The 27,492-nt window shown below is 39.9% G+C and overlaps 1 protein-coding gene across 1 annotated transcript in view; it reads right to left on the reverse strand.

Moving 5' to 3' along the window:
* The window catches only part of COL4A5 (collagen type IV alpha 5 chain), an 81,230-nt gene that overhangs the window by 41,853 nt on the left and 11,885 nt on the right, over nt 1-27,492 (reverse strand). Inside the window, exons 2-13 of the mRNA XM_041396615.1 lie at nt 12,614-12,673; nt 7,545-7,634; nt 6,113-6,157; nt 5,341-5,385; nt 5,173-5,235; nt 4,369-4,422; nt 3,653-3,679; nt 2,349-2,429; nt 1,256-1,318; nt 687-722; nt 560-601; nt 359-451 (exon numbers count right to left, since the gene is read on the reverse strand). Coding sequence (XP_041252549.1) covers nt 359-451; nt 560-601; nt 687-722; nt 1,256-1,318; nt 2,349-2,429; nt 3,653-3,679; nt 4,369-4,422; nt 5,173-5,235; nt 5,341-5,385; nt 6,113-6,157; nt 7,545-7,634; nt 12,614-12,673 — 699 coding nt within the window. The remainder of the gene's footprint in view (nt 1-358; nt 452-559; nt 602-686; nt 723-1,255; nt 1,319-2,348; nt 2,430-3,652; nt 3,680-4,368; nt 4,423-5,172; nt 5,236-5,340; nt 5,386-6,112; nt 6,158-7,544; nt 7,635-12,613; nt 12,674-27,492) is intronic.

The raw sequence follows: 27,492 nt of genomic DNA on the forward strand, positions 1-27,492 counted from the left end.
CTTCACAATGGATGACACAGCTGGTTAATTAGTGGGAATCTGAATCCCCAGACTGCTTTGAAAATTGCAATTCTGGGTGTTCCAAAGAATGGGAGTATTTTAACTGCTTTTAATGTTACTGTGAACTGCTTTTAGAGAGTTTCTTTAGAATAGTTATTTTACAAAGGGAAGTAAAAACTAATGTGACTGGCATGATTTCTATTAAAGGAAAAGTACTCAGGCCTGGAATATTCAGTACTCTGAGGAAAAAAAAATAGAACCTCTGCAGTAAGCAGGATGTGAGCATACATGAGCCAAACCAACAGACGCTGCAGCTTGATCACGCCCTCACCACAGATAGGTGTAGTGTCCCACTCACCTGATCTCCTTTCTGAAACTCAATGTCATTTGGTCTTTTCTGTTCTCCAATTTGTCCTGGTGGCCCTGGAGGTCCCTGAAGACCTTGTTCACCCTAATGTGTAGGAAGATGCAGCTTGTTACAGGCAATAAAAACAAAAATGGCAAGCATTAAGTATTTTGAAAGTAATAAGTAAAAATATCATTATGATCACCTACTCACTTTTTCACCTTTGGGTCCTTGGAAATTCAAACCCATATTACCCTGCAAAAAGTATAACTCATCAGCCCACAGAAATCACAAACAGAAGGAGAAAGAAAACAGTTCATCAATATGAGAAAGACAGTACCTTGGGTCCTGGCAGCCCTGGTGGGCCAGGAGGTCCCTATTGAAAAAGGAAACGAAAAAACAAGTCACTTAAAAACACTTTACAAACCCCTGTAGAAAAAAAAAAAACAAAACCAACAATGTCACAGCTTTGATTCCTGTGAATTATCTCCATGTTGACAAGGTACCTTGTCTGCCTTTGAAAACTCAAGCTATTCAACTTCACAAATATGTAAGAGACTAGTTCTTCCCTTAAGTGAGACCATAAAATGAAATAGAACAGTCAGGTATTAAAGACCATAGTCTAAATAAGCTAAATCTTGTCTCATGTTTCACATTAAGAAGCCTGCACAACGACTCAGCACAACTTAAAGCAAGAAGATGTCTGGGAACAGGTTGTTTCAGAATTATGCTGTTTAAAGGTGCCCAGTAACAGCTCCAGGCTGAACTGAATGTGTGCTTGCTGCTGTCCTCAAACCAAGTCCTGACTGCCATGATCTCTGCACTTTACTGACCTGCCTCTGAGAACCTGAAATGAAATAGTAACTGTCCCATTTAAGGCTTTAAGAGCGAAAGGTTAAAGAAACTTACCGTCAAACCTGGGGGCCCTGGCGGGCCAACTGGGCCTGGTATTCCCACGGAGCCAGGGGGGCCCTGTTGAGGAAGGGGAGGAGGCCATGAGAGGCACCTTTTTATGAAAAAACCCCAGTGAGAGCTTTAAGCTCAAATAACCCAAACAGCTGGCATCCCATCCATGTCAAATCAATGCAGCTGACCACTAACCTACCAATCTGTCCTTGGGGAAAGGCCTAAAGGGGTGTACATCATGTTAGGAGAGTTCTGCTCTTAACATCAATGCATCTCTTTGGCTCGGAGAGGGGAATGCTTTTTGGTTTGTTTTGAACGACTTCTGCACTTTCTTTCTCTTCACGCACTGAGAGAGAACAACAAAACACTTTGTATTTGTGATTCCTCCCAGCCAGAAGCAGACAATAGGGAAGCACAGATCAGAGGAGCAGAAATGCTAACAGGCTCAGTCTGGTCACAGAATAGTGGGGCTTGCCTCTCTGCACCAGGAAATGGGAGTCTGGCTCCTGCCCAGTTCAGACTGATAGACTCATTTTCGGCTCCCCTTGTTCTTCCAGTAAAGCAATGAATGGCTCAGTGGGGAAGCACAGGGCCTGGAGTCACTAGCTGTTTGCACAGAGCACTGCTGGGAGAGCAGAAACACTGTTCAGGAGGTGCAGCATGAGGAGAACAGCTGAGGCACTACCCTATCCTTCCCACCACCCAAAACAGCAGCTACAGCCAGAAAGCCAGATGTGACTGACTCAGGGTAAAGAAGGGAAGGGAACTCCAGAAGTGATACAAAGAATGTCTAGGAAGGGGGAAGAGACAAGGAAAGCAGAGAAGCAAATCAGTAACTGAGTACTGCTGTCTGCTGGATACCACCCTCCTGACCAGGGGACCTTTCTGGCTTCTGAGGGTCACCCTGTTAAGAGCAATATAGAATCACACACTTTCCCTCAAGCCATAAGTCAGAGGTACATTAAATGTGAGCCCTGCACCTTCAAGAAAACATACGAATCCCCAAGCATCAAGTTGCCAGTTTTCCTGTAATAAGAGTACTTTTCATGTTATCTTTTTGGCAGAACACAGCCTAGTAATACTTTAGGCAACTTACAGGTATTCCTGGAAGACCTGGAAATCCTGGGTCACCCTTCTGTCCTGGCAGCAAGGATGTAATTATTTCACCTGCTTCACCCTAGAAAAAAAAACACAGTTGACTTTAATTAACAACACATTTTACTATTCCTTACCACCATTTTGGCTCCAAAGGGCACATAGTGGCTTCTAAGACTCTAAGAGACTCTGAGCTATGCTACACCCTGGCAGTGCACCTTCATATAAGCACTAGATTCTCCAAGAATAGCTCTGCTTAGGAGAGATGAAGATTCTAAATGGCTAAACTAACAACTATTAGATTTATTTTGTACAAAGATAGCAGCATTGCTTTAAATTCCAAAAGATTAGGGGATTGAAACACAAATTCTTCACAAAAGAAACATTCCAGCTTCATGTGAAAGCAGTGGATAGGACACAACAGAAAAAAGGCTCATTCAGCTTTTTGCAATGTCCCAGCTCATGAGATTAATGCTGAGCGTGCTGCTACAACAATTATGCTTTGTGGTCCATATTGAAGTAATTTCTTATTGATTTCAGGGAATATCTTTGTTTCGAAAGTGTATGTTCTGACTAGACTGTCTTTTAATATCTTGAAAACAACTGGGAAGAAAATTGAAAAACTGGGAAGAAAACAACTGGGAAGAAAAAACAGCTAAAACAGACAATTTGGCTTAATAGTCCCAATTTTCCAGTACCATGGAAATTATGCTGTCCTCTCAGTGTAATTCTGTCGGTCAAGTTTTCTCCTAAATAGATCTCAATCAAAACTGATGTTTTGGCCCATGCTCAATTGGTCAAAGGTACAACAAAACCCTTAAAAAATAAAAGGTTCAACATCAGATCATGAGACTCTAGATTAGGAGAAAAGGTCACCTATGTAATATGTAGAGTACGAAAAACCATTTTCAAAAGAACAAAGATGTTGTACTATTCTTGCCACTGGGGTATTTTAGGTCACTGTTGTTTAGTCTTTAGGAGTGTATTCAGTATGCACAGGCAGACTAATGGTTCATTTGGGTGCTTGTAGACATTTTGTTAACTTGATGCCTCAACACTGACCCTTCACAGTCCCAAGGAAACAGCTCCAGGAAACACTCTGCTACTTCTCGAGCTACTGACCCAAGCGAAGCTACTGCAGAATTTCCAGTTAGCTGCACTAGGGTGGCCTGGAAACAGCAGGAATGTCACCCAGGTTCCAGGGGGTGCACACAGTCTTGCATGAAACAAGCAGGTTACTCATGGCAGATCCCACTGCACACCCATGTCTGGTAAGTACCTGGTGTGAGAGTACAGCACACTCACCTTCATACCTGGCAGCCCAGGGGGTCCCTTTGTTGAAAAGAAAGAAAAGAACAAACAAAAAAAAGCAGATCAATAGAAATAAATCACTGGTATGTTGTTTGCAAACCACTAATCAGATCTACACAATGAGGCAAACAAAGACAGGAACTTATAACAATATATGGAACAGGGGAAAATAAATTTTTAATGAACTTCAGAATCAAATGGAAAAATTAGAGAAGTACTTTCAGAGTTAATGTAGAGCATTAGAAAGATTACATTTCCCTTTCTTAGCAATTTGTTTCTATGTTGCCTCCTATTATCTATCCTGTCTACTACATCTCTGCTTGTACTTTGGTTCTGACAGTCACTTTGCTGTCTCCTTGTGCTTTATACAAAAACCACCCTACCTTGTCTCTTTTTTCTGACCTATTAATCACCAGTAATACTCTTCAGATATACGAAATCTTCCTTCTCTGACACATATGCATGTATTTGTATTTTTCTGCAGGTGGTAAAGCATTTCAGCATGTGAGAATTCAAAGCGGTTTTTTAAGCTTTACCACAGCATGTAGCAGAAAAACTCACTTTCATTGGATATTTAAAATGCTCTGATTAAATATTTAAGAAAATCCTATTTATTAAAAGAAAAATTGCAAAAAGAGGCTGATATTTATCTTATTTTTCACAGCAGAAGTCTTTCAGTGGATTACAAGATTGGGAAATCTTTTACTTACAGGAGGCCCTTGTAAACCAGGAAAACCTGGACTGCCTGGGAATCCACGCTCTCCCTTAGGGATGAAGAAAATTATTAGCCAACACCAAACCAAAACATAACAAAACCAGATAAACAAATTTTGATTCAAAAGTCTAGTTTGTTAGCTTAGGACTCCAGAAGAGAAAATTGTATTGGAACAAGATAGAATAATCACTTAGTTAATTCACACAACCGATGGAAACAAATTTCCAGAGTCAGGTGTTTCTGCACGCTTCCAGGCAAAGTACTACACTACAGAGATGGAAAACTCACAGAATGCTACAGAAAATCAACTTCTCTCTGGGAAAATCCCAACATGAAGCTAAGTAGCACATCAGAATGAAATTACTCCCTCCAACATAGACACTGAATCAGTATTTTTAATAGAATATTAAAAATCAATAATTAAAAAGTCTCACTGTTAAGTAATGAGTTTTTCTTGGTAGCAGGAGTCTACTATAATGAGGAGACACAGCATCTGAGGTAATTATCAGACACCTCTCAGCTGTAACTTATACAAGTAAGGATTAGAACACAGAGTTCAACTACAGTGGCTGCAGAGCACACAGTGCTGTGTCTTGGTGCTGGCAATTTCAGGCAAAGCTTATGCTTTAAATACCAGACCATGACTCCTTCTCTCAATGAGTTATCTTGGAATTACCTTCACAACTCAGTAACAGCAAGTACTGTTGCACAGAACAGACTAAACCTATTGGGTACAGCCAGGAGAACAAGAGCTTTTTACTCTATTCTTGTTGCATTAAGATTTTTTAAGGAATTCCACCTTAGTTCCATTGCATCCTGGGATACCCTGAGGTCCTGGTGGCCCATCTTGTCCTGGCAATCCCTTTAAGGTAGAAAAGGGAAAGAAGAGTTAGAGTGCAGGATGCTCTTCTGGGCTTGAAAGACAAAAGGGAACAGATTTGTATCTACACAGCCCATTGCTACTCACAGGCAGTCCTGGTGTTCCTGGAAACCCGGGAAGCCCTGGTGGACCCTAGGAGGAAATTAACCATGTGTTTGAAATAGTATGGTATGAATGGGTGTGCAAAAGGATTTACCAAGATGTCACTAAATATAATTTATTTGTGCAGATGTAAGTGAAGACAGACAAACATCTGAATCACCTTCTAAAACAACAAAACATGGCATTCAAAGTTCTTACCAATCTTTCAGGGAAATAGCCACAAAAACATAGAAAAGACAATGCAGAACTACTAAAGTAATAGATTATAGATACGAAGAGAAAATAAATAAACACTCGTGGTGTGAAAAATGGATGTAGCCCAATGAAGTCAGATGTATCAATTATTACCAGCTGAGGTGTCTGACAGAAAAAACAAGGGCACAAAATCTAAAGGACTTCCAGACAAGTCCACCTCTCCTGTATGTACCATAGACATACTGCCTCTACTTCAGAATACACTGAAACAAAAGTACTGGCACTTGCTTAGGTCCTGTATTGCAAAACAGATCAAGTGAGTATTGGGGCTGCTCTCCCTAAACTGTTCATGAAATACAAACAATATTTAAGATAGTATTGCTCATGCAATCTTGTATTAATTACAAAAAGCAGTACCATTTCTTATGGTGGGGAGATTACTCTTCAGATTTAAGTCATTTTTTTTCTTGTCAATCACCACACTCCTGGTAGGACCCACCCACTGCCTGTTGGTCTTTATCATTATTCCAGCATATCAACCTAACACTGCATCCATACTTACTCTGATTCCTTTGGGTCCAATAGGCCCTGGAAGACCATCGTCACCCTAAAAAACAACAAAACAACAGAAACAAACAAGACCCCACACTCAGGCTGCAGTTTGTGTTTCTATCAAATCAAACAGCAAACCTTAACTTTCTCCTACACGTTCACAGTAAGTGGGCTAAAAGTTATAGTAGCTGCAATTTCCTGAGTTAAAGGGCTCAAAATGATTTTAACTTAAAGCATTTGTTCCAGCTGATTAACCATGCCTTAGAGCAGTTTTCCTGAAGGCCAGGGCGCTGCCAGCCTCAGCTCAGCCCGGCTCGGAGCATCCATCCTCCAGCGGCCCCTCGTGGGCACAGCGGGGCAGCCGCGACCCAGCACGGCTCGGGCTGCTCCAGAGCACTCTGCAGCACGATCATCACACAACCACAATGCACAACTCGGCATCAAAATCTTAAGAAAATGCGTTCATGGAATAAAAGTGTAGCTAAAGTTTCTAGTCCGAGACCTCTGTGCTGTTTCACTCTTGTTATATCCAATTAATCTTCTCTTTCAGTGTAGACCTCCTTTATTTTTTTTTTATCACCTGCCTATTTTTTTCTTTTGCTTCTTCTTTATGTGTTTTCTGTTAGGTTTATACTGTGATCATTTACAAAACTATATGTTTTCTGTTAGGTTTATACTGTGATCATTTACAAAACAAACGGCAGATCCTGGCTACCCTTATGTATGTTAAAGGCAAATATATTCAGAGGAATTTTACTGCTGAATTACACAATCTGAGTGTAAGGATGGCAGATCCTGGCCACCCTTATGTATATGTTAAAGGCAAATATATTCAGAGGAATTTTACTGCTGAATTACACAATCTGAGTGTAAGGATGCAATTCAGTAGTAAACAGAAGTAAATGGAACCCCCCCAGGGAAAGCCAGGAGCATTCCTCAGCTCTCTGCACACAGGTTCAATGAGGCTCTCATTTGCATCACCCACCCAAACCCAGCCCAGGAATCCCATCCCAGGAATGCCAAGAGCTGCAAAAAAAGAGTTTACCTACATGGTGGGAGCCTGAAGGGCAGCTGAGAGCAAAACTCTGCTCTTATCAGTAAACTCAGCTAAGTCAGGATCTCCTTAGTGCAAGGACTAACAAAGCTGCATCACAGCACCTTGCCAAACCTGTTCTTTGACCCTAATGGGCAGCACCCCGTGAAAGGCAGCACTGGCAAGCACCTGTGCGGGTGAAGAACTGCTCAGGAAACTCCGAGCAATCTTTTTCCACTGGCTGACTATTCAAACTAACCACCCAAAAAACCTGTTATATCCCAACAGCTGAAGATTTTACCAATGAAACCAATGATAACCAGGAGTTCTGGAATTGCTTAGGATCAGCACTACAATTAAGCTAACACTGCCCAGCACCTTCATACCATTCAAGTGAATTGGGACTTACCTTTGAGCCTCTTGGACCAGGTGGTCCTTCTGGTCCTGGAAATCCAGGCAAACCTGGCTGTCCTTCCAAGCCTGGGAATCCTCTTTCACCCTACAAAAAGAATAGGTGGTGGTGGAGGTGAAATATGACCAGAAAAAAAAAAAAAGAAAAATTTAGAACACACATTATCTTTCTGTAGGAAGTCATCACACCGACAAACTAACAGTGACTAAACATCTCACCTGCTTAACTGAAGAAATGCCTGAACACAGACAGATTTACCTTTAATTACAGCACTCAAACTGATTTCACAGGTTTACATGTTTTCATAGGGTGTTCTCCCCTGCAAACCCAATACAAATACTTCTGCATGCTGTAGAGCTGGTCGGCTACCTCATCTGGAAAGTGACATTTTTACTATTTCAGGCCAGGATATTAAAGGGTTAGCATGTCCCTGAAGGAGAGAAAATGAGGAATTTGGGAGTGCCAGAGAAAGAAAACTTTAGGCAAAAGCAGATTTTGGAGCAAGCTCTGGCATGAACTGTGTTTGCACACTGAAAAAACCATATCTGTGTACAAGAGGCATGTCAGATGTGTGAGGGGCAAGCCAGGCTAGAGTGCCTCCTAATCTCAACTTGGTCACTCTTACTCACATTTTTGTTACAGCACGTAGCACCTACAAATGGTTCTAGAACAGAGTTTTAGCAGAGAATTGGCCTTGTGTGCCATCTGAGGCTGAAGAACTGTTCCCTAAAATGCAACTATGCCAAGGTCTCCCCTCCAAACAGCCATGGAATGGGGAAGCCAAGGCCTCCAAAGAAAGAGAAACATCAAGTCAAAAGCTAAGAGGAACAGAAGAGGCAACAACAGATGCTAGTGAACTGTAGTATTGAAACTGAAATGAGCATTTTCCAAGCCCACTTTGAAAGCGAGCAGCAAAAATGAAAGCTCTGCATGAGGAAACTGTTACCAGGGCAACTTCTGTGGAGTTTGCCAGCAAATTACCCCCAAAAGCAAACAGATTATTTGAAGGACTGTTGGGGGCAGCTGAGAGAGTACATCAGACACGTCCTAAGGGAACTTAACTCAAAATAATTACAGTGGAAGTAGCTGCACTATAATCCCTATTTTATTAAAAATTGGTTGAAGAAATGTGAGCAAATTTTGTGGAAAGAGAAACTATGCTGATCCAGTTCTCTTTGGGTTTTTTAAACTGTCTTCTACTTAAACAGCCTATAGATGATTCCACAAGTGACAACCATTTTCAGATGTTGCTTCTGCCTCCAGATTCCTATTGCCCACACCATACTGATTTTTATGAAGATTTGGATGCTACAAATTTGGCAGGAAAAAACTGCCTGCCCACTGCAGGAACATACTGAAACAGAAAAGAAATTTAACAAGTCTTCCACAAAAAGTCAGTGCCAAAAAGACATTATATTGTTGGGGATAGAATGTGATTGAAGTCCCTGTTTTAGTGTGCAATACATTTTCTTATAATTTCAAAAGCTCACTAGTCAGTTTTGTTTTCACAGAAAGAACTGAGGAAGGTTGGATACTTCTTGTTTCAAACTGGAAGCTACTAAACTAAAACATAAATAGCAAAGGTTTAGGTCAACTCAGATCTCCTCTTCCAATCCTGAAAATACAGGATTGTTTCCATAGCAAAATAAAGGTGCCCCAGCTACAAACTATCATTTGCTTGGGGAATGGGCAAGGAGTCAGATTCTGATCTCAATTGCCCTCAATCAGCTACACCAATATGGCAAAACCGTCAGCTCACAAGGCTGAACATGACTGTTGCTTGGGGCATAGAAAGCAAAAAATATAGCTGGAAAACACCCTAAAATTATGCTTTGCTGCAGCAAGATATAGCCAATTAAACAGGGATACAGAAAAGTTTGGCAGAGCTCCATGTACTCCAATAATAGGACACAAGCAGGGATAGATGCAGTTTTAAAGCATGGACAAGTAATTCACATTTCTAGACTTTATTCTCCAAAAACCCATATTTATAAATAGACAGTATGGGGAGAGAAACCAGAATTACTTACATTGATGTGAAATACTCATGGCAAAAAAATAGAAATTAAAAACTGGAGCAAAAAACCCCCCCCAAAACCCAGAAAAGCAGTAGTTGAAGAGCCCATTTTAATGTCCAAACACATTCAAGAACATGGCTGTAACATTTGATAAGAGTGGCACATACTTGCTTCCTGTCCTTGCTACAAAAACAGTGAACTTTTTTTAAAAAGAGTCCAAAGTTAAGTCACAGTTAACTATGGGTGGCTGCTTAAAACTAAATTAATGTACAAATGTCCATAGTAATATTAAGATACACAGCATGGAAGAAGTGATGCCACAGCCACCCATATTATTCTCCACCTTTATAAATAATAGGGTGAATGTAATTCCTGCCTCACATTACAAGGCTAGCCAACAAATTCTTCCTCAACTCCAAGAGCACTAATTCAACACATTTAAAACTACAGTATCTAATCAAGACAAACACAGAAATCCCCTCTGACAGGACTTGCATTCTTCAAAACATATCACTCCTGGTTCACAGGTCACTGCAGAAAGAAGCAGTATTGGGTTTGGAAACTTAGATCAAATGTATAATAACTAAGTGATAAATGGTGAGGGATCCAGCTAATCATCTTAGGGCAGCCCTTGACATCTTGTAGTAGCACAAGAATCTAGGAAGATTCAAACAACAATTCAAAACCTCAGCAAACCAAAGCAAAAAATTTATAAGATAAAGCACTAGAATTTCAATCACAGACCTTGGGGCCCCCCAGAGCTGAACTGCTGAATCCAGCAATGCATCAGATACTGAGGGCTTTGTAATTATAGGGCAACTAACAATGAGCTGTGCACATGTATGCCCAAACAAGTTCCACTAGCAACACACCATACCTCGGAAATGTGGGCTTTGCTTTTCATCCTTCCTTTACATAAGGTACATGATGGTCTCCAAGCTTCAGAGGGACTGTTTAAAAACCCTCTGACATGCTTCAGGATTATGCTGTGTTTACCTTGGCTGCAGTGGAAATGAATCACAGTTCCCCAATTTCATATCCATTCTAAGAACAGACTGCATTAAATCCACATTAACCAGACAACAGCTACTTGCTCAGTGAATTCACAAAAAAAGCTGTGACAAGTGCCCAAAAAAAAAAAAAAAAAGTCAACTTAGAATGCAGAAAGGTTCTCCAAAGTTGTACCTGCAATAACTGTAATGGACATAGAAATCTGATCTTTAAGTGACATCAAACTGAACCTGAAATAACTTGTGACTAGTTAGGATGCATTTAGTTTGGGCACCTGCATCTCAGATCCTCTAGGAACATTAACCAGGTTCATGTTTGGCTAACCAAATCTAACTTGGAAATCTTGCCACCAAGGGAATACCATTCTTCACTAGGTATGTAAATAGGGAATGTACTCAATGAACTAAAAGCAAGTAAATGCCAAGGAATGACCTCATCTGTCTGGAGCTATCTGGATGGCAGGTGTGGCACTGAGCATTACCTTGAATTTTGGACAGTTGCCTTGTTTAACCTGAGCCAATAGTAAAACTCTGCAATTATAGTGCCAGTGTTTTGAATTACTTTTGTTCATTTAAAGTTACATTTGTTTATGCAAGTCAAAAATCACCCTTGAAATGTGTCAGAAATTAATCTGGAGCACTGAAACCCTCCTTGAACCTTGCCAAGATAGGGTATGTAGTTTGGTAAGACATGCTTCTCAAACTCTGTTATCAGTTCACATCTTTAAGACAGCTCCACTGTATCTCAAGCAAACTTTTACAAGACTAAGAGAGGAAGCATTTTGAGCAGCTTCTGCCCCTTGCAGTGATCACATCCCATTCATTCCCTGTGACAACAGCAGCTACATGGGAACTATTTAAACACAATTTACTCCCAACCAGGCTCCCCCACACTGGAGAAAGAACTGAATACTTGCTCACAGTACTGAGCTGGTTATCTACAGCTCATTGTACCTGAAAGAAATGCTGGCACCTGCTGTTCCTCAAAGAAAAAAATTGTGAAACAATAAGAAATAATGCTGACAAACTTGAAGTACTGTACATATATAATGAGAACAGGCAGTGAGAAGTCAAAGCTGCAAAGGAAGAAGGAAAGCTCCAACATGCATCTCTCAGCCTGAGGATACCATCTGGGCAGACCAAAACAGCTGGCTGCACCTGAATGAGGCACACTGAGCTGCTTTTTGCAGTGGGGATGGTTTTTAGTCTGCTTGATCCAAGAATACATGTTTGGCCTTTAACTGGCTGCTTACTTGGGTGACAGCTAACTGTGTTGGCAAAGCTGTATTTGAATTTTGTCACTGCCATGGTCCAGCTCACATCTAGACAGTGACAGCAATCATCATCTTTGCATACAGCTGTACAAATTAAGAGGTGAAAAGCAGTACAAGTCCAGAACACATTAGTGAGCATCAACTACTTACGAACTGACAGTGCAAGAAAAGAGAGAAAACAACCCACACTCACTCAATTTTAAAATCCCACTGAAGCATTACTAGCACAGCCATTATGCTACATTCCACACCTCAGCCTGTCAACACTAAGTACTTAGTACAGGCAGGCCTTGCTGTAAATAGGAATTCTTTCTATTTTACTAGAATTTGTCTCTTCTTATTTTGGGTTTTTTTTTTTTTTTTTTTTTTGGTTTGTTTTTTTTCCAAATAGTCAGACAGATGGAAAAAAATCTGTGCACTAATTCCCCATTCTTGAGAAAATAATGATATGAAAATCCTACACTGTCAGATGGACCAATTCAGACAGATGGAAAAATCTGTGCACTAATTCCCCACTCTTGAGAAAATAATGATATGAAAATCCTACACTGTCAGATGGACCAATCAGTCTGATTCAATATCTGACTATTAATACAGATTTGCTCTTTGGTGCATGCTCACACTACTTTTTATCAAAGAAAAAAAGATACGAACAAGAAGCAAAGAACTAAAGTCCATAAGCTTCAGTTATCTGAGGCTGGCATATGGTTCAGTGGTTTGTGTGCTGGTCTGACAGTTAAAAAAATAAAAAGAAGAATATTTACCTTTTCACCTTTTACTCCACTGCAATCACATTTGGATAAAGATGTACATCCATGGCAAGCCTTGAAAACATAAGGGGAAAAAATTCTTTTTAATTGGCATAAGACTAGATGAAGTATTTAATGTTATCACAAAAAGTTAAAAAGTTTGTCTAAAAAGTAAACCTACAAAGTTTGTGCTCCAGCCATTATACAAGTGTTCAAAGCAGACACAGTTAACTGAAAGTTCAATCAGCACATCTCCAACTGAGGAGAGCCCAGTTATGCCTCTCACCAGTAGATGTCAGGTTTTGCACAAGAGTTTAAATCAAGCCTGAAGGTTATGAGCACATCTGTGACAGTTGTTAGACAAATACTTACTACGTAATTAAGTCTTCCCCCCATAGCTCAGTTACTGAGAAAAGACATGTAAAAACCTCTAGATTTGATGGAGCTGCATTCCCACACCAGTGCAAAGCTTGACAAACCAGCTACAACAGTCTCTAGCAGAAGGTGACAGTCAGGTGGCTGATGACAGCTGGATTTCAAGGAGTTCAGAGAAGAGGGATATACAAGTTTGGTTCACAGAGAAGATCCCAGTTAAATAACCCTCCCATACCACATTTGCTTAGATTGTATTCTTCCACCCCCATTTTAGCATGGGATATTCATTAGAGCCCTGTGTTGATCTCAGATTAACAAATGTGTTTACAGAAGTGAGATTTCTAGAATAAATCTTTTTTTTGGTAGAATATTTCCACATAATACCTGTTTCAGACCTTTTCATAGTTAAAAACCATGAGCCATATTAGAAGATGCACTAGCTGAAATGCTTCAGGGTTCAACTTATTCTGAGAACAGGTGCAGCAATGTATTAAAAACACAGAGCTGATGCTTTAAAAGATTGAAAAACTGAGCATTTGGGGTCCTTCCCTTCAGTAATTGACAGAGAACATTATGTACAAAGTTTCAATCAAGCAAGAAACCAGTCAGTATGTCAGATCTGAAATACACCCACACTTGAATGCTGGCCTTCATTACCACAGAAGCATCTAGAGACATGACCCACCCCCTACCTGGCATTAGGAATGTCCTGGCTCTTAGCCTAAACATACTACCAAGCATCAGATTGAAAATACAGAAGTAACTTCATTCACTTGGAGCTACAAAATCCCAGGATCAATTAAAGCATCTTGCAGCAAAAGGCAGAGCTTTGAGATTTAAGGCCAGCAGTGGTGGTACACAACATGACCAGGGTGTCTCTCCTGATCTTCCATGTGGCTTTTGTCACCAGTTTCTTGATGTTATGTATATGAAAACTCAAAATTCTTAGTTAACAGGGATTATTGAGCCATTTCCTAGAATGAAATTTAATCTTTCTAGCCCAGTTTTCACAGATCAGGCTGGACAAGCAATGAGGCCTGACCTCATGGCTGCTCCTGTTTGGAACAGGGTGTTTGGCTGGAAGTCCTTCTGATGCCCCCTTCAATTCCAGTTATCCTATGAATTTGGTGTCTGATCTCTTTCACTTTTAAAAATGGATTTTGAAAAAGCAAGTTCCTTGTGAACCAGTTTTTGGATTAATCTCTCTAACAAAAGTTTAAACCTGAGTTACATGCAATATTCCCCTCCCTCACAGCACAAACCTTGCTCACTGTGCTGCAGCACTGATTCTTTGTTACAAGGATGGATCAGTGAGAGCAACATGGAAAACCTCTGCTGCCTCCAAGAGGTGAGGGAAAATAATAAACTTAGCAAAACCCACCAAAAACTGTGGTAGAACACACAGGTTAAAATAGCACATACAGAAAAAGCATGATCAAGATGCTGCACAAAGAGAAGAATTCATTCAGCCTATGGAGCAGAAGAGACTCATTTAGTCTTCCTTACAACTTCCACAAAATATTTCTAATATAATTTTTTTCAGTTTTCAGGTACAAGGGAACCGTTGGGGTGAAAAACTAGAATTTGTCTCTCCTGGTTTTTTTTTTTTTTAATTTTTTTTTGTTTTGTTTTGTTGGGTTTTTTTTTCCAGATAGTCAGACAGATGGAAAAATCTGTGCACTAATTCCCCACTCTTGAGAAAATAATGATATGAAAATCCTACACTGTCAGATGGACCAATCAGTCTGACTCAATATCTGACTGTTAATACAGATTTGCTCTTTGGTGCATGCTCACACTACTTTTTATCAAAGAAAAAAAGATACGAACAAGAAGCAAAGAACTATCAGTTATCTGAAGCTGGCATATGGTTCAGTGGTTTGTGTGCTGGTCTGACAGTTAAAAAAATAAAAAGAAGAATATTTACCTTTTCACCTTTTACTCCACTGCAATCACATTTGGATAAAGATGTACATCCATGGCAAGCCTTGAAAACATAAGGGGAAAAAATTATTTTTAATTGACATAAGACTAGATGAAGTATTTAATGTTATCACAAAAAGTTAAAAAGTTTGTCTAAAAAGTAAACCTACAAAGTTTGTGCTCCAGCCATTATACAAGTGTTCAAAGCAGACACAGTTAACTGAAAGTTCAATCACCTTTAATGATACCTATGTTTGTAAGTATTTTACAGTTCATTTTGGACTTCCAAATTTATGCTAAAGCAGTACAATGCAACCTATAGCCAAAAGCACCAGCACTCTATAAAACAGGCTCTTCAGCACATCTCCAACTGAGGAGAGCCCAGTTATGCTTCTCACCAGTAGATGTCAGGTTTTGCACAAGAGTTTAAATCAAGCCTGAAGGTTATGAGCACATCTGTGACAGTTGTTAGACAAATACTTACTACGTAATTAAGTCTTCCCCCCATAGCTCAGTTACTGAGAAAAGACATGTAAAAACCTCTAGATTTGATGGAGCTGCATTCCCACACCAGTGCAAAGCTTGACAAACCAGCTACAACAGTCTCTAGCAGAAGGTGACAGTCAGGTGGCTGATGACAGCTGGATTTCAAGGAGTTCAGAGAAGAGGGATATACAAGTTTGGTTCACAGAGAAGATCCCAGTTAAATAACCCTCCCATACCACATTTGCTTAGATTGTATTCTTCCACCCCCATTTTAGCATGGGATATTCATTAGAGCCCTGTGTTGATCTCAGATTAACAAATGTGTTTACAGAAGTGAGATTTCTAGAATAAATCCTTTTTTTTTTTGGTAGAATATTTCCACATAATACCTGTTTCAGACCTTTTCATAGTTAAAAACCATGAGCCATATTAGAAGATGCACTAGCTGAAATGCTTCAGGGTTCAACTTATTCTGAGAACAGGTGCAGCAATGTATTAAAAACACAGAGCTGATGCTTTAAAAGATTGAAAAACTGAGCATTTGGGGTCCTTCCCTTCAGTAATTGACAGAGAACATTATGTACAAAGTTTCAATCAAGCAAGAAACCAGTCAGTATGTCAGATCTGAAATACACCCACACTTGAATGCTGGCCTTCATTACCACAGAAGCATCTAGAGACATGACCCATCCCCTACCTGACATTAGGAATGTCCTGGCTCTTAGCCTAAACATACTACCAAGCATCAGATTGAAAATACAGAAGTAACTTCATTCACTTGGAGCTACAAAATCCCAGGATCAATTAAAGCATCTTGCAGCAAAAGGCAGAGCTTTGAGATTTAAGGCCAGCAGTGGTGGTACACAACATGACCAGGGTGTCTCTCCTGATCTTCCATGTGGCTTTTGTCACCAGTTTCTTGATGTTATGTATATGAAAACTCAAAATTCTTAGTTAACAGGGATTATTGAGCCATTTCCTAGAATGAAATTTAATCTTTCTAGCCCAGTTTTCACAGATCAGGCTGGACAAGCAATGAGGCCTGACCTCATGGCTGCTCCTGTTTGGAACAGGGTGTTTGGCTGGAAGTCCTTCTGATGCCCCCTTCAATTCCAGTTATCCTATGAATTTGGTGTCTGATCTCTTTCACTTTTAAAAATGGATTTTGAAAAAGCAAGTTCCTTGTGAACCAGTTTTTGGATTAATCTCTCTAACAAAAGTTTAAACCTGAGTTACATGCAATATTCCCCTCCCTCACAGCACAAACCTTGCTCACTGTGCTGCAGCACTGATTCTTTGTTACAAGGATGGATCAGTGAGAGCAACATGGAAAACCTCTGCTGCCTCCAAGAGGTGAGGGAAAATAATAAACTTAGCAAAACCCACCAAAAACTGTGGTAGAACACACAGGTTAAAATAGCACATACAGAAAAAGCATGATCAAGATGCTGCACAAAGAGAAGAATTCATTCAGCCTATGGAGCAGAAGAGACTCATTTAGTCTTCCTTACAACTTCCACAAAATATTTCTAATATAATTTTTTTCAGTTTTCAGGTACAAGGGAACCGTTGGGGTGAAAAGGGAGAGAGGGAAGTTGGGAAGGAAAAGGATGGTGTGAGATTCCACGGCCCCTTCACAAAACAAGACAGAGGTGCACAATGTTGTGAAGGTGAGTTTTCAGACAATTAGGATCAGGAGTCTCTGCCCTTTGCTGCTGTATGCAGAAAGCTGCTTTGTCAGTGCTTACACATCTTTAACAGTGATTCAGCACCAAGACCAAACAAAATAGATCCAATTAATAAAATAAATTAAATAATTTGGTGTGGAAGGAATCACTCAAAGCAGGGCAGCTTAGGCAGTGTGCACAGGTCCTTGTTCAGTTGCACCTTGAATAACTACAGTGGTGGAGATCCCACAACCCCTTCCTTATCCATTGTGTCCATTAAAAGTTTCATACATAAAGTTTCTAAAAAATGTCCTTCTCTCCCTTACCTTGTTTGCACCAAAGTGCTTTAGATTTAATCAATGTATGGGTTATTTTTAAACCTGTGACTGCCTTCCAGAGCAATTTATATATTCACACTGGATTTCTCATGTTTTGAGTAACTTCTTAACCCACATAATTAGCCTGTCTTGGGGAGTCAGGAGTACTCACTGAATCTTTTTGACAAATGGTTTTGGATATCCAGTTTAGATGCATTACTTGCAGGAAGGAAATATGGTTTTTCTCAGACAGCAGTGAAGGGAAACCAAAGGTCTGTAATCAGAAAACTCTTCAAATACCCACTGTAATCAAATGGTACTAAGTTTTTGGCTTAAATCCTGGGAAGATCTATTCACCCACAAGCTTATCAAGAAGTCCTCCTCCAGCAGAGTCACTTATCTTCCTGTACAAAAGCTGTGTTTGGCAGACTGATTCCCATTTGCATTTACTTATAACTGCACCAAATTAAGGTATTCTTAATTAAACAGTCTGAATCAAAAAAAAGCCCTGAGAATCTATATTATCTCAAGACCAATTCATGCCACTTAGAGGTCTTATTGCTGTATAATTTAAAAAACCCCCAAGGTAAAACATGATGGCACAAAGGAAAAAAAAAAGCTTAACAACCTACTCTGAGTGAAAGCCTTCTTCTTGTTTAGACTTTTCAGTAATCTCAAGGCCATATTTTTTTTTTTTAACTTGGCAAAGCAGGCACAAAAAATTGCACTACAGGAGATTGCATACTGCATAACAAGTTAGCACAAGTCTGAAAACCACTGAGCAGCCACAGGCTAGAGATTTTTGATGCCACAGAATCAGTTGTGTATCTCACATGAATGCCAAGGAAATCTAGCCTCCACACTATGCATAGGAACACTAGGAATTTCTCCTGCAAATGAACAATTATCTACACTTCAATCACACAAAGAAAATGGATGCAATGACATTCCAAATGCAGAAGAATCTACATTAAGAGCAAGATTTAGATGGGTACCATCAGTGCTTTACCCTTAGTAACCAGTTAACCATCACTAGTTATGAAAATGATGAGAACTTCTGGGTTTGCAGATACGGAAAACTGAATGACTCCAAACCTCAGAGGAACTCCAAGTTACACTTGGCACACGATGCAGTTGGAAAACCAAGCAAGGCCCTTGCCTTGTATTATTACCTGGCAGCCAGAAGCCTTCAGTAGCAGTTCAGTTCCTGGCTCTGGCCAGTAGGACACATTGTCTTAGGTGACAGAAGATAAAAAATGTTTGATATAATAGCACATTGTATCTTGAGCATAAGGAGCTGGTCACAATCTCCATATCAATCAAAATCTTTTTGTTTTCAACTACACCAAGATGAATAAGGAATCAAAGCAGCTTTTAAGAACTCAAGACAAACTGCTTAGATTTGCTCCTTACTGTGTTCCTGTTGCCTCCCTGCTCATGTACCTGTAAAGACAAAGGCACTATTACTGCTTATTCCCTACGCTGTGACTTCTCCATAGCAAGACACAACCAAAGGCTCTAATTAATCTATTCAAGTTTAGCTAATCCTTTCACTGGATTTTCCTGACAGCTTCTACCCATTGAATCTGTGTGTAGAGAACAAGTTCTTTTCATTAGTACATAAAAGGAGGGATGGTATTGGTTTATTGGTCAAAGGACAATTCTTCCAGAACAAGCTTGGTCTTTTGTGTCTTACATGGACTGAGGAAAACTGCTTTATGCCACCAACAGAATGCAGTTTTGTTTGTTTGTTGTTTTTTTAGTTTGAAGGAAAAAAAGTACACATTCCTACTCCTGGTTTGTTACAGTCAGCTCAGTGAAATGAAGAGCCCAAGTCATCCTCAAAATGTCTTGTGGTTAAAAGCCTGTCTTATGCATTGGGCACATTCCACTCCTTTCTCATCAGGCCCAAAGACCTTGGTTACAAGACAATTTCAGCATATTCCATTCCCACCCCCCATCCCAGCTGCCACTCACAACAGTATTGGACAAAATGTTTGTAAAAACTACCAGGAAGACGAATGCTGCTGTTGGAGAGAACAGTAACTTGGGACTTTGCAAAACTCTGAAGTGAAAAATAAGTGATTTACCACTACATGCACACAGTTGCAGGGAAACCGAACAGCTAACAGTGTGTACATAGGGAGGGGTTTAAAAAAAGCCCCGACACTGGAGTGCTTCAAAAATGTATTAGTATTAAAACATATAGGAGTTTAAGAGTAATTAAATACTCCTTCCATAAGCAAAAATAAAGAGGAAAGCCAATCATTTCCAAACCTTGACACTTACAAATTACCAATCAAGAGAAGGTGACTCAGTGAGAGTTCTGACATGAGCCAAGTTGTTTACAAATAAATTCTCAATTCAGGTATCAGACAACTGGATAAGAAAACGAAAAGAGAAATATCTCAAACAATTTCTTTATTCTGACATCCTCCTTACGTATAATTTTATCACAAATCGAGAATTTCCTGTTTGACAACTCTTTTCTAGAGGAGCAAAGTGATATTACTGAATCCAGCCATGCAGTTTGTACTAACAGACTGCATGCTTTTCTTGAAAGCTCCATTCTGACAGCAGCAGGAGGTCAGAAAAGAATCAAAAGCCTGATTGTGGACAGCTGCTGATTTTAAATGCTGGTGTCACCTGTAATGCATTAAGACCCCCTCAGAGACTTAAATGATGAAGCTCCAGTGAGGTTTAACTTGCACACACTAACTTCATAAACAGATGTTGTCCTGAAGGGAACCAGACAGTTATTTGACACAACATTGTCAGCTGCCTCACCAGGTAAGGATTGTTCCCTCTAGTTGGAAAAAGATGCACAGGAATCATTAAAATAAATTATGCCCAAGTAAAGGGGGCAGAATTTTAAAACAAATTGAAAACTGCAACAGACACTGATGACATGAGCTTAACTGAACTGTAGAACAATGTGAGTGAGGAGCAGAGAGCAAGCAGTAAAGGCTAGACAAAAAGTTAATACACACATCACACTGTGTAGCAATTGCTGTTTGTGTCCTGTATTTGTATTTTCCCATACTTTTTCCTAATGCCTTTCTTAGGATTTATTTGCTACCTATAATGATTGTTTGGTTTTATTAAGCTTTCCATTCTCTAGAATAGTCAAAGGAAGAGCCATCCATAAAACCCATTCAAAAGAAATTAATCTCTGAGGGCTTCCATACAGCACAGTCTGTGTCCCCTAACAGCTCTTGAAGCTGAGCTGTGTAACTCAGGTTTTTCACAGATAAAAGTAACAGAAGCACTTCTGCAAGGCTGACATGGTTATGAGTCCTTCCACTACCTGCAGCAGGTCTGACTGCACAGCCACTCAGGCAAGGAATTGCTGTGATTCAAAGGTACAGTCTCAATTTGAGAATGGACACACAGTAACTTTTTATCTTCCTTTCCTTCCAAGCGTTTTTAAAAGCTAGTAGAGCACTTGCTCCTATTACTTTTAGATGATCAAGCACCTCAGGTCTCTCCCTTCTGTATTTACAAGCAACATGTGACCAGGTACTCCTCTTAGCAAGTTAATCAGGTAATGAAGTTACCATAGTACTAACAAAAGCTGAATGAAACATGGAGTTTTTCATTCAGATACAATCACACCAAACCACAAAGCAGTATCAAAAGAACTGCAGGTACATCAAACCCTTCAAGTTCTAGGAGAGCATGCACCAGCCCTGCCAGGTTTCTACTGCCAAAGAGAAGGGCAAGAGGGGTTAGAAACAATGGAAATGTTAATTAGGCTAAAATCCATAGTTTTGAAGTCTTCTAGTCCAGAAAACAATGAAATAGGACTTTCCAATTCACCAAGTCTGACTCTAGACCACATATTTGGTAAAATAACCTTACATCTTGGAATTCCTACAGCATCTAAATTAACTCAAATACACACAACTTTACTGCTGAGAAGCAGTTTAACAGTGCTTTGTAGCTCATGAAAGCTCACTGTGGAAATTGCAGATTTTCAAACTGTTCTCCTTCGTGATTTAGGGGTGGCAGAAGAGAATTCTCACAGCAGGGGCTGCAATTACCTGTTAGACATCTGTGAAAGATCCTCCCAGAATAAAGCTTATACACAGTGAACAAATGCTTAATGCTACTAACATCACCCTCTGCATTCAAATATGACAGCTTACCAGTTGTCAGCATAAATTCAGCTTCTGGAGAAAAAGGAGCATAAATACTGAATAATTCTATCAATTATAAAGACTGACTGTTGTTAAAAATTCACTCTGATCAAAATCAGCAAATTTAACATACAGCACAGCATCAGTTACAAATGTCTTTGCTCTAGGAAGATGGCTTAAGTAATCTTCCTGCTGTAACCACACCAAAAATTATTCATACCTTTATTTATAACACAAATCAATTCAGCCTTTCAGTTCCAAACAAAGATTGAGCTTTATTTTGGTGGTGGTCCTGAAGAGCATCCTCATATTCATTAGCTTGCCAAGATCTGTGTAACAAAACACCTGTGCAGCTTCCTAGCTAAGGATTTACTACTCATCCAAGTCAAAGATTTCACCATTTATCTTCAGCAAGTTGATTTTCCCTTCACTTACCTGGACAGAAATATAACCAACAAACAAAAGGTTTTGTGGGGATTTGACAAGAAGAGTTACAGCAGCTATTGTGAATTCTAATTATGATTTCACATCCATGTTCTTTAGGCTTAAGCAGAGTACAAATTTGCAGATAACAATTTATTACTCATATCTGTGTGAAGTCAGCTATGGCAGCAAAGCCATCACAGGTCTCTAATCCAAATGGCCATCCTTTTCTCACTAAAGTGGTGTATTTATGAGCAGTAATATTGCTAAAGCAGAATCTGAATTAGAAGCCCTTCTAAGGAATTGCTTCCCTCAATCTACCCAAAGATATGAAAAGAATAAATGTCATGGTCTAAAATGTAAGAGTCAAAATCTGTCTGCAGAAGTTCTTGGCCTTTTTTTTTTTTTTTTTTGTTAAACTAAGGGAACTTCTGGCATGTAATTTCATCTGTTGCACCTTGAGGCACTATCTTTCTTTGAAATCTGTGCAATATAAGACCTGTTCAGACTGGCAGAGGAAACTTCTAGTCGTAGTAGCTACAGTTCCGGCCACAGTCAATGAGGACACAAAAGACAGGTTAAAAACCATTCTCAAGCATCTGATGGATAAACAACACTTGTGTTTCCTCTGAGGGGGTAGCACTATGTGCTTGTTGTTTAGCTACATGAATAGCTGCTAGTAATAGCAACATGGAACAACTGTAAGAGATCTGCTAAGCCTAGCTATCACATCCCAAATGAATGGTCTGATTAAATGGAAAGTTTAAGAATTAATAAATTCTCTTAGAATACAGTTACTACAAATTGGTTGGAATTAAAGGTGTACTTAGAAAAATCCTAAAATTATCAGCAAGAAAAGCTTGGCATAACTACAGTCAGAATATCAAAACATTTTTGTCTGTGTTAAAAATACAAGAAATGGACAGGAGCTCTTATCTAAAGAGGATTGAACTTTTCTGCCTGTACCTTGTACTAAAACAATATGGAATTTATTGCTTTAAACTCAACTAATTATGGTTCTTTTACATATAGCTTTTCAGAAAGAGTATCTTTCACAGAAGCTTCTAGTTAAAATAATGGCAATACTTGCAGCAACAGACCTTCCCATAGACCAGTCTAACTACAGGCAACTTTTGGAGTCAAGGACTGTTTACTGAATGAACACCCCAAAACCTGAACAACTTGGATTAATCCCCAAACTGCAACTATTCACCCATTCAGAATGGGAGGTATCACAGCCTGACAAGTTCTCTGTACCTGACTCCTGAACCAGAACAAAAGACAAAATAGAAGAGCCCAGCTGGACATCTAACTCTCCCAAAATCCCAGACTTTACTCCCTTTCTCAATACTTGGTTTTAAGAGGGCTAAGGCTGACAACTCTTCAGGACATGAAGGAACATTAGGCAGAAACTTTAAGTGCAGAGTTTAAACAACAATTAGCCCTTACAACTCACAGTAGTTCACTCCTACTTTCTACACAGCCTTCTGTCTTCAAAAATGGTTTTGCCCGCTGCTTTAAGGGACACTGCCAGCCTTGCACTCAAGTGGAAGTGAGGAAAAGGACGCGGACAGCTCTCACCACTTCTGAAAACCCTAAGGTTTCTGCAGTCTATTAGTCTTAGAACACAGAGAATGTGCTTCAGTGCAGTGTATTTTACTGGGTGAGACACAAAGTAAAATAACCAGATGAAGCTCCGCTGCCCTTCTTGCAAGCATTTCAAAGCTACAGTTGAAGAGACTTGAGAAGCCAAGTACTTCTGGCCTAATGAACACAGATTTCCAAGCAGCTCTACATCAGGCTGTATGAATTGGTAAAATTTCCTTTAACAGCAACTTAGAAGTATTATCTTTATGCTGCCATCCAGAGGCAGCATCTTACAAAGCATCTATGTTTAGATTTGGCAAGTATACCTCCTGGTAAACAGTGCGAGCTAAGAGCACTAAACCAGAATGTAAACTACCAGGTGGCCTTCTCAACCCACTCCATCTCCACATTAATGAACTGACAGATGCCAAACACCACATTCATTTCCTTCAGCAAGCACTGCAGCTGCATGAACCTCTAAATAACCAGCATAACTAGAGAAACATCCTAAACAAAGTAACTCTGGTTGGCTTTGCAGTTTGGGAATGCATAAATTTAATACCACCTCTGTAGGCAGTCTAAACCTCACTACTGCTCATTTCAGTTCTAAATGCTGAATTCTGAATGCAAGCCATCTTCTAACTTTTATACAGACCATAAGTGAACCCCTAAACAAGTACTTAGCAAATTAGAGGAATGGTTAGTTTTAAGTATGCCTCCATCTTTGCCTGCACAGCTACACATCTCTGCAACTCACACCATCCCTGAGACACCCACATGGAGCACCTGGCAGTCAGTCAGTGGCAGGATACAGTAAGCCACTTGATTTTTCAGGAAGTCTGTTTTACTTTTATTTTACACACAAGTCTCTAATCACCAGCCTCTTGGGGCTTCCTGATTTTTTCCAGCTGCAAATAAGAAGTGCCATATGGTACTCATTACAGGTTAAGATTTAGTAGTCATTTAGGACCTTTCCCTTGTGACAGGTGTTAGATGTTGCCACTTTCTATAACCATGTCCAAATGTAACACAAACCTAGACCAAAAGCTCAGTTAGGCTTCTAAGTCTCAGATATGCTTGCAAGCCAAGTATTACACACTCACAGCACCAGTCATTCTGGCACCCTGTTTTTACTCCTTTCCCAGTTAAAGAAATGGAATAGAGACACAGACATTCCCTGGAAAGTGTCCTCTTCCTCACCCTCGTCCATATAACATGCAATAGAAGAAGATTCAATTCCAGGGCCCTGTTAATAGAGGTCAGACATTTGTCACTGCCAACCGCACTTTCAAGTGTCAAGAGCATGAAGCAGACCACACAAGAACAGAAACCCACTTCTTCCTTGGAGAAAGGAGAGACAAAACTGAATAGCATTGCAAATTAATCCAAATCCATTCTGGTCTATTTTGAAACTACTGAGAGCACTAAATTAATACCAAATAAGCAAATATACATGCTAAAAAGAAGAGAGGCTGTGCAGAGTGATATTGCACTGAGATGTTATCTGAAGAAGTCCACACCCTCTTAACTGCCAGAACAAGACCCAACTCACTTTAGGCTTGGTGGGTGTCTGGGGGATTTTTTTTATTTGTGGTGGAGGCGATTATCAGCTCTATTCTCCTTCAGTTCTTGGACCAAGTATCATAGCTTCAAGGTTCTTCTGGTTTGAGCTGTTTTATCATTTGTTTATGCCCGTGGCAGCAGCACAATCTGTGTGTGCACTTTAACACCTAAAGAGAGCACTACAGGCAGCACTTTCTCTGTGGTGCTCAATGCTAACAAGGAGCTACTCTCCAGCCTCAGGTAATCAAAGCTGAAAAAGTAAGTGGCACTGAAGAGGGCCTAGTCAAACAAGGAAGCAATGGAGACCAAACAACTCCCCTAACCCTGTGAGTAAAGGCACTCGTAGAAGAAGGGAACATCAGGATCTGATGAGATGGGAGACCCTTTTATCCACATGGGTTCAGAAATCCCTAAAGCTGATGAAAGTTGAATATTTAGTGAGAGGTCTCAGATGTCTGTTCAGGAGCTCACATGTTGAACTCCAGCAGATATGGAGTACCCTCAGTGTCAGCCTCCCAGGTTCATTCCCTCAGCACTGCTTATGTGCTACAGCAGCAGCTCAGGGCTCCTCAGAGCACCTGCTACTTCCAGTGAGGAACTTCTGTGCAAAATGCACCTTCCTATGAAAGGGTGACCTTCTAGTGAATGGAGAATCACAACAGCAATTTCTCAGACTGACAGGAAAAAAAAAAAAAAAAAGGGCCTGATTGTATTTTATTGCCTTTAAAATGCTGTAAGACAGCCCCAGGCTAGTGCTAGTAGAACATTCTATCTAGCACTTACAGATCTTGGAATTTGATACTCAACTTTGATTAGAAGAAAAATATTCCACTCCCTTACACCAGAGAAATTACATCTAGAGGCTATAAATTACATTATCCTGAGAATCATTACATTTGGATTGCACTGATCATTGCTAAACAGAAAGCAAGCCTCAGGAATTAAGTAACACTTCTCAGAGACTTGCTACATTAAAAAAATTGAGCCCATGCAAGATAGCAGTTGAAAGGGCCACAGCTCAGATCTTTAAATAAAACATTAAAAAGCCAACAAAAATTTTAAAGTATTAACATTGTATCAATTACAGGACAGGCAAAAGAAATCTGATCAGTGCTAGAGAAAGGGGTGCAGAGCGACAGGAAAGACGCTATATATTTGTTTTAAAGGGAAACAAAAGGGGAGGAAGGGAGGAAATCTTCAGTAGCAGCACTAAGTTTCTCCTTACTTCAATACTTGTAAATGTACGTTATTGCTTTTGTCAGCACTTGATTTTATTCCCAGTCGCATTCTGGATGTTCCCCAGTAGCAAGTTGACAATATGCAACCAAAATTATCTCCTTGCAGCATCTCCTGGCAGATTCTCTGGCCAGGTCCAAGGATGTCAGTGAGCTGTCTTCTCTACAACATCAAACTAAAAAATGTCAGTTTAAAAGGGGAGGGGGCATGGGTCAGCAAGGAGAGAGCACACATTACTCCAACACCCCAGCACAATAATTAAAGTGAGGGGATCCATTAATAAGCAATAGCCCTCAAGTATTATTAAAACTTGAGATGCAGCTCAATCTGAAGCTTGGCAAGAGTAACAAACAGCCCCTGGCATTTGTACTCATTCCAAAACAAAGTCACTTTCTCTAAGGGAAAGTATTCCCTCAGGCACCTCGTTTTTAGGGAGTATACCAACTTTCAGAATTGCTATTTGGAGCCAAATATATGCAAAGAAAATAACCTGCTTCAAGTTTGTGATATATGCTCTGCATCCTACAGTAATCAGTAAGTAAACTGCAAATATTGAATTAGGAGCTTTCCCATCAAGTTTTAACACTATTCTTACGGCAAGCGAGGTTTGGAATAGAAGATAGTGTTTCAATGTCCTTTTAGACTGCAACAATTTGAACAATAAACAGAAATTCCAAGCCAGCTCTACTTTGAGCAAGGGGTCACCAAATCTAGACTCCAGAACAGAAAGATTATGCTTCCAGCCTAAGTTTTACTATGATCCTACAATAAATTAGCTTGGAACATCACCACTTTTTAATTTTGTTATCTACATCTAAGTAAAATTTTTCAGAATGTTAAATCCAACAACACTTCGAGGTGGGTGCCAGGTGCCCACCAAGTTCCACTAATACTACTTAACTGGACAGGAAAGAAAAAATATAGCAAAAGGTTCCTGGGCCAAGACAAGCACATGGAGCTATCATTCAGCAATTAGCATCACAAGCAAAAGACTGAGGGAAATAAATTCTATTGCCAATCAAAAGTCAGTGTAGGGTAATGAGAAATAAAAAAGAAAGACCTTCCAACACCTTGCTCTTGCCTCTTGCCTTACTTCTTCCCAAGCTTAACTTCACCCTCAATTTCTCCTACTGCCCCCCCCCCCCCCCCCCCCCTAATAAAAAAACAACACTCTTTGG

Source organism: Onychostruthus taczanowskii, unplaced genomic scaffold, assembly GCF_017590055.1.
Source record: "Onychostruthus taczanowskii isolate IOZ18803 unplaced genomic scaffold, ASM1759005v1 scaffold13, whole genome shotgun sequence".
NCBI lineage: Eukaryota > Metazoa > Chordata > Aves > Passeriformes > Passeridae > Onychostruthus > Onychostruthus taczanowskii.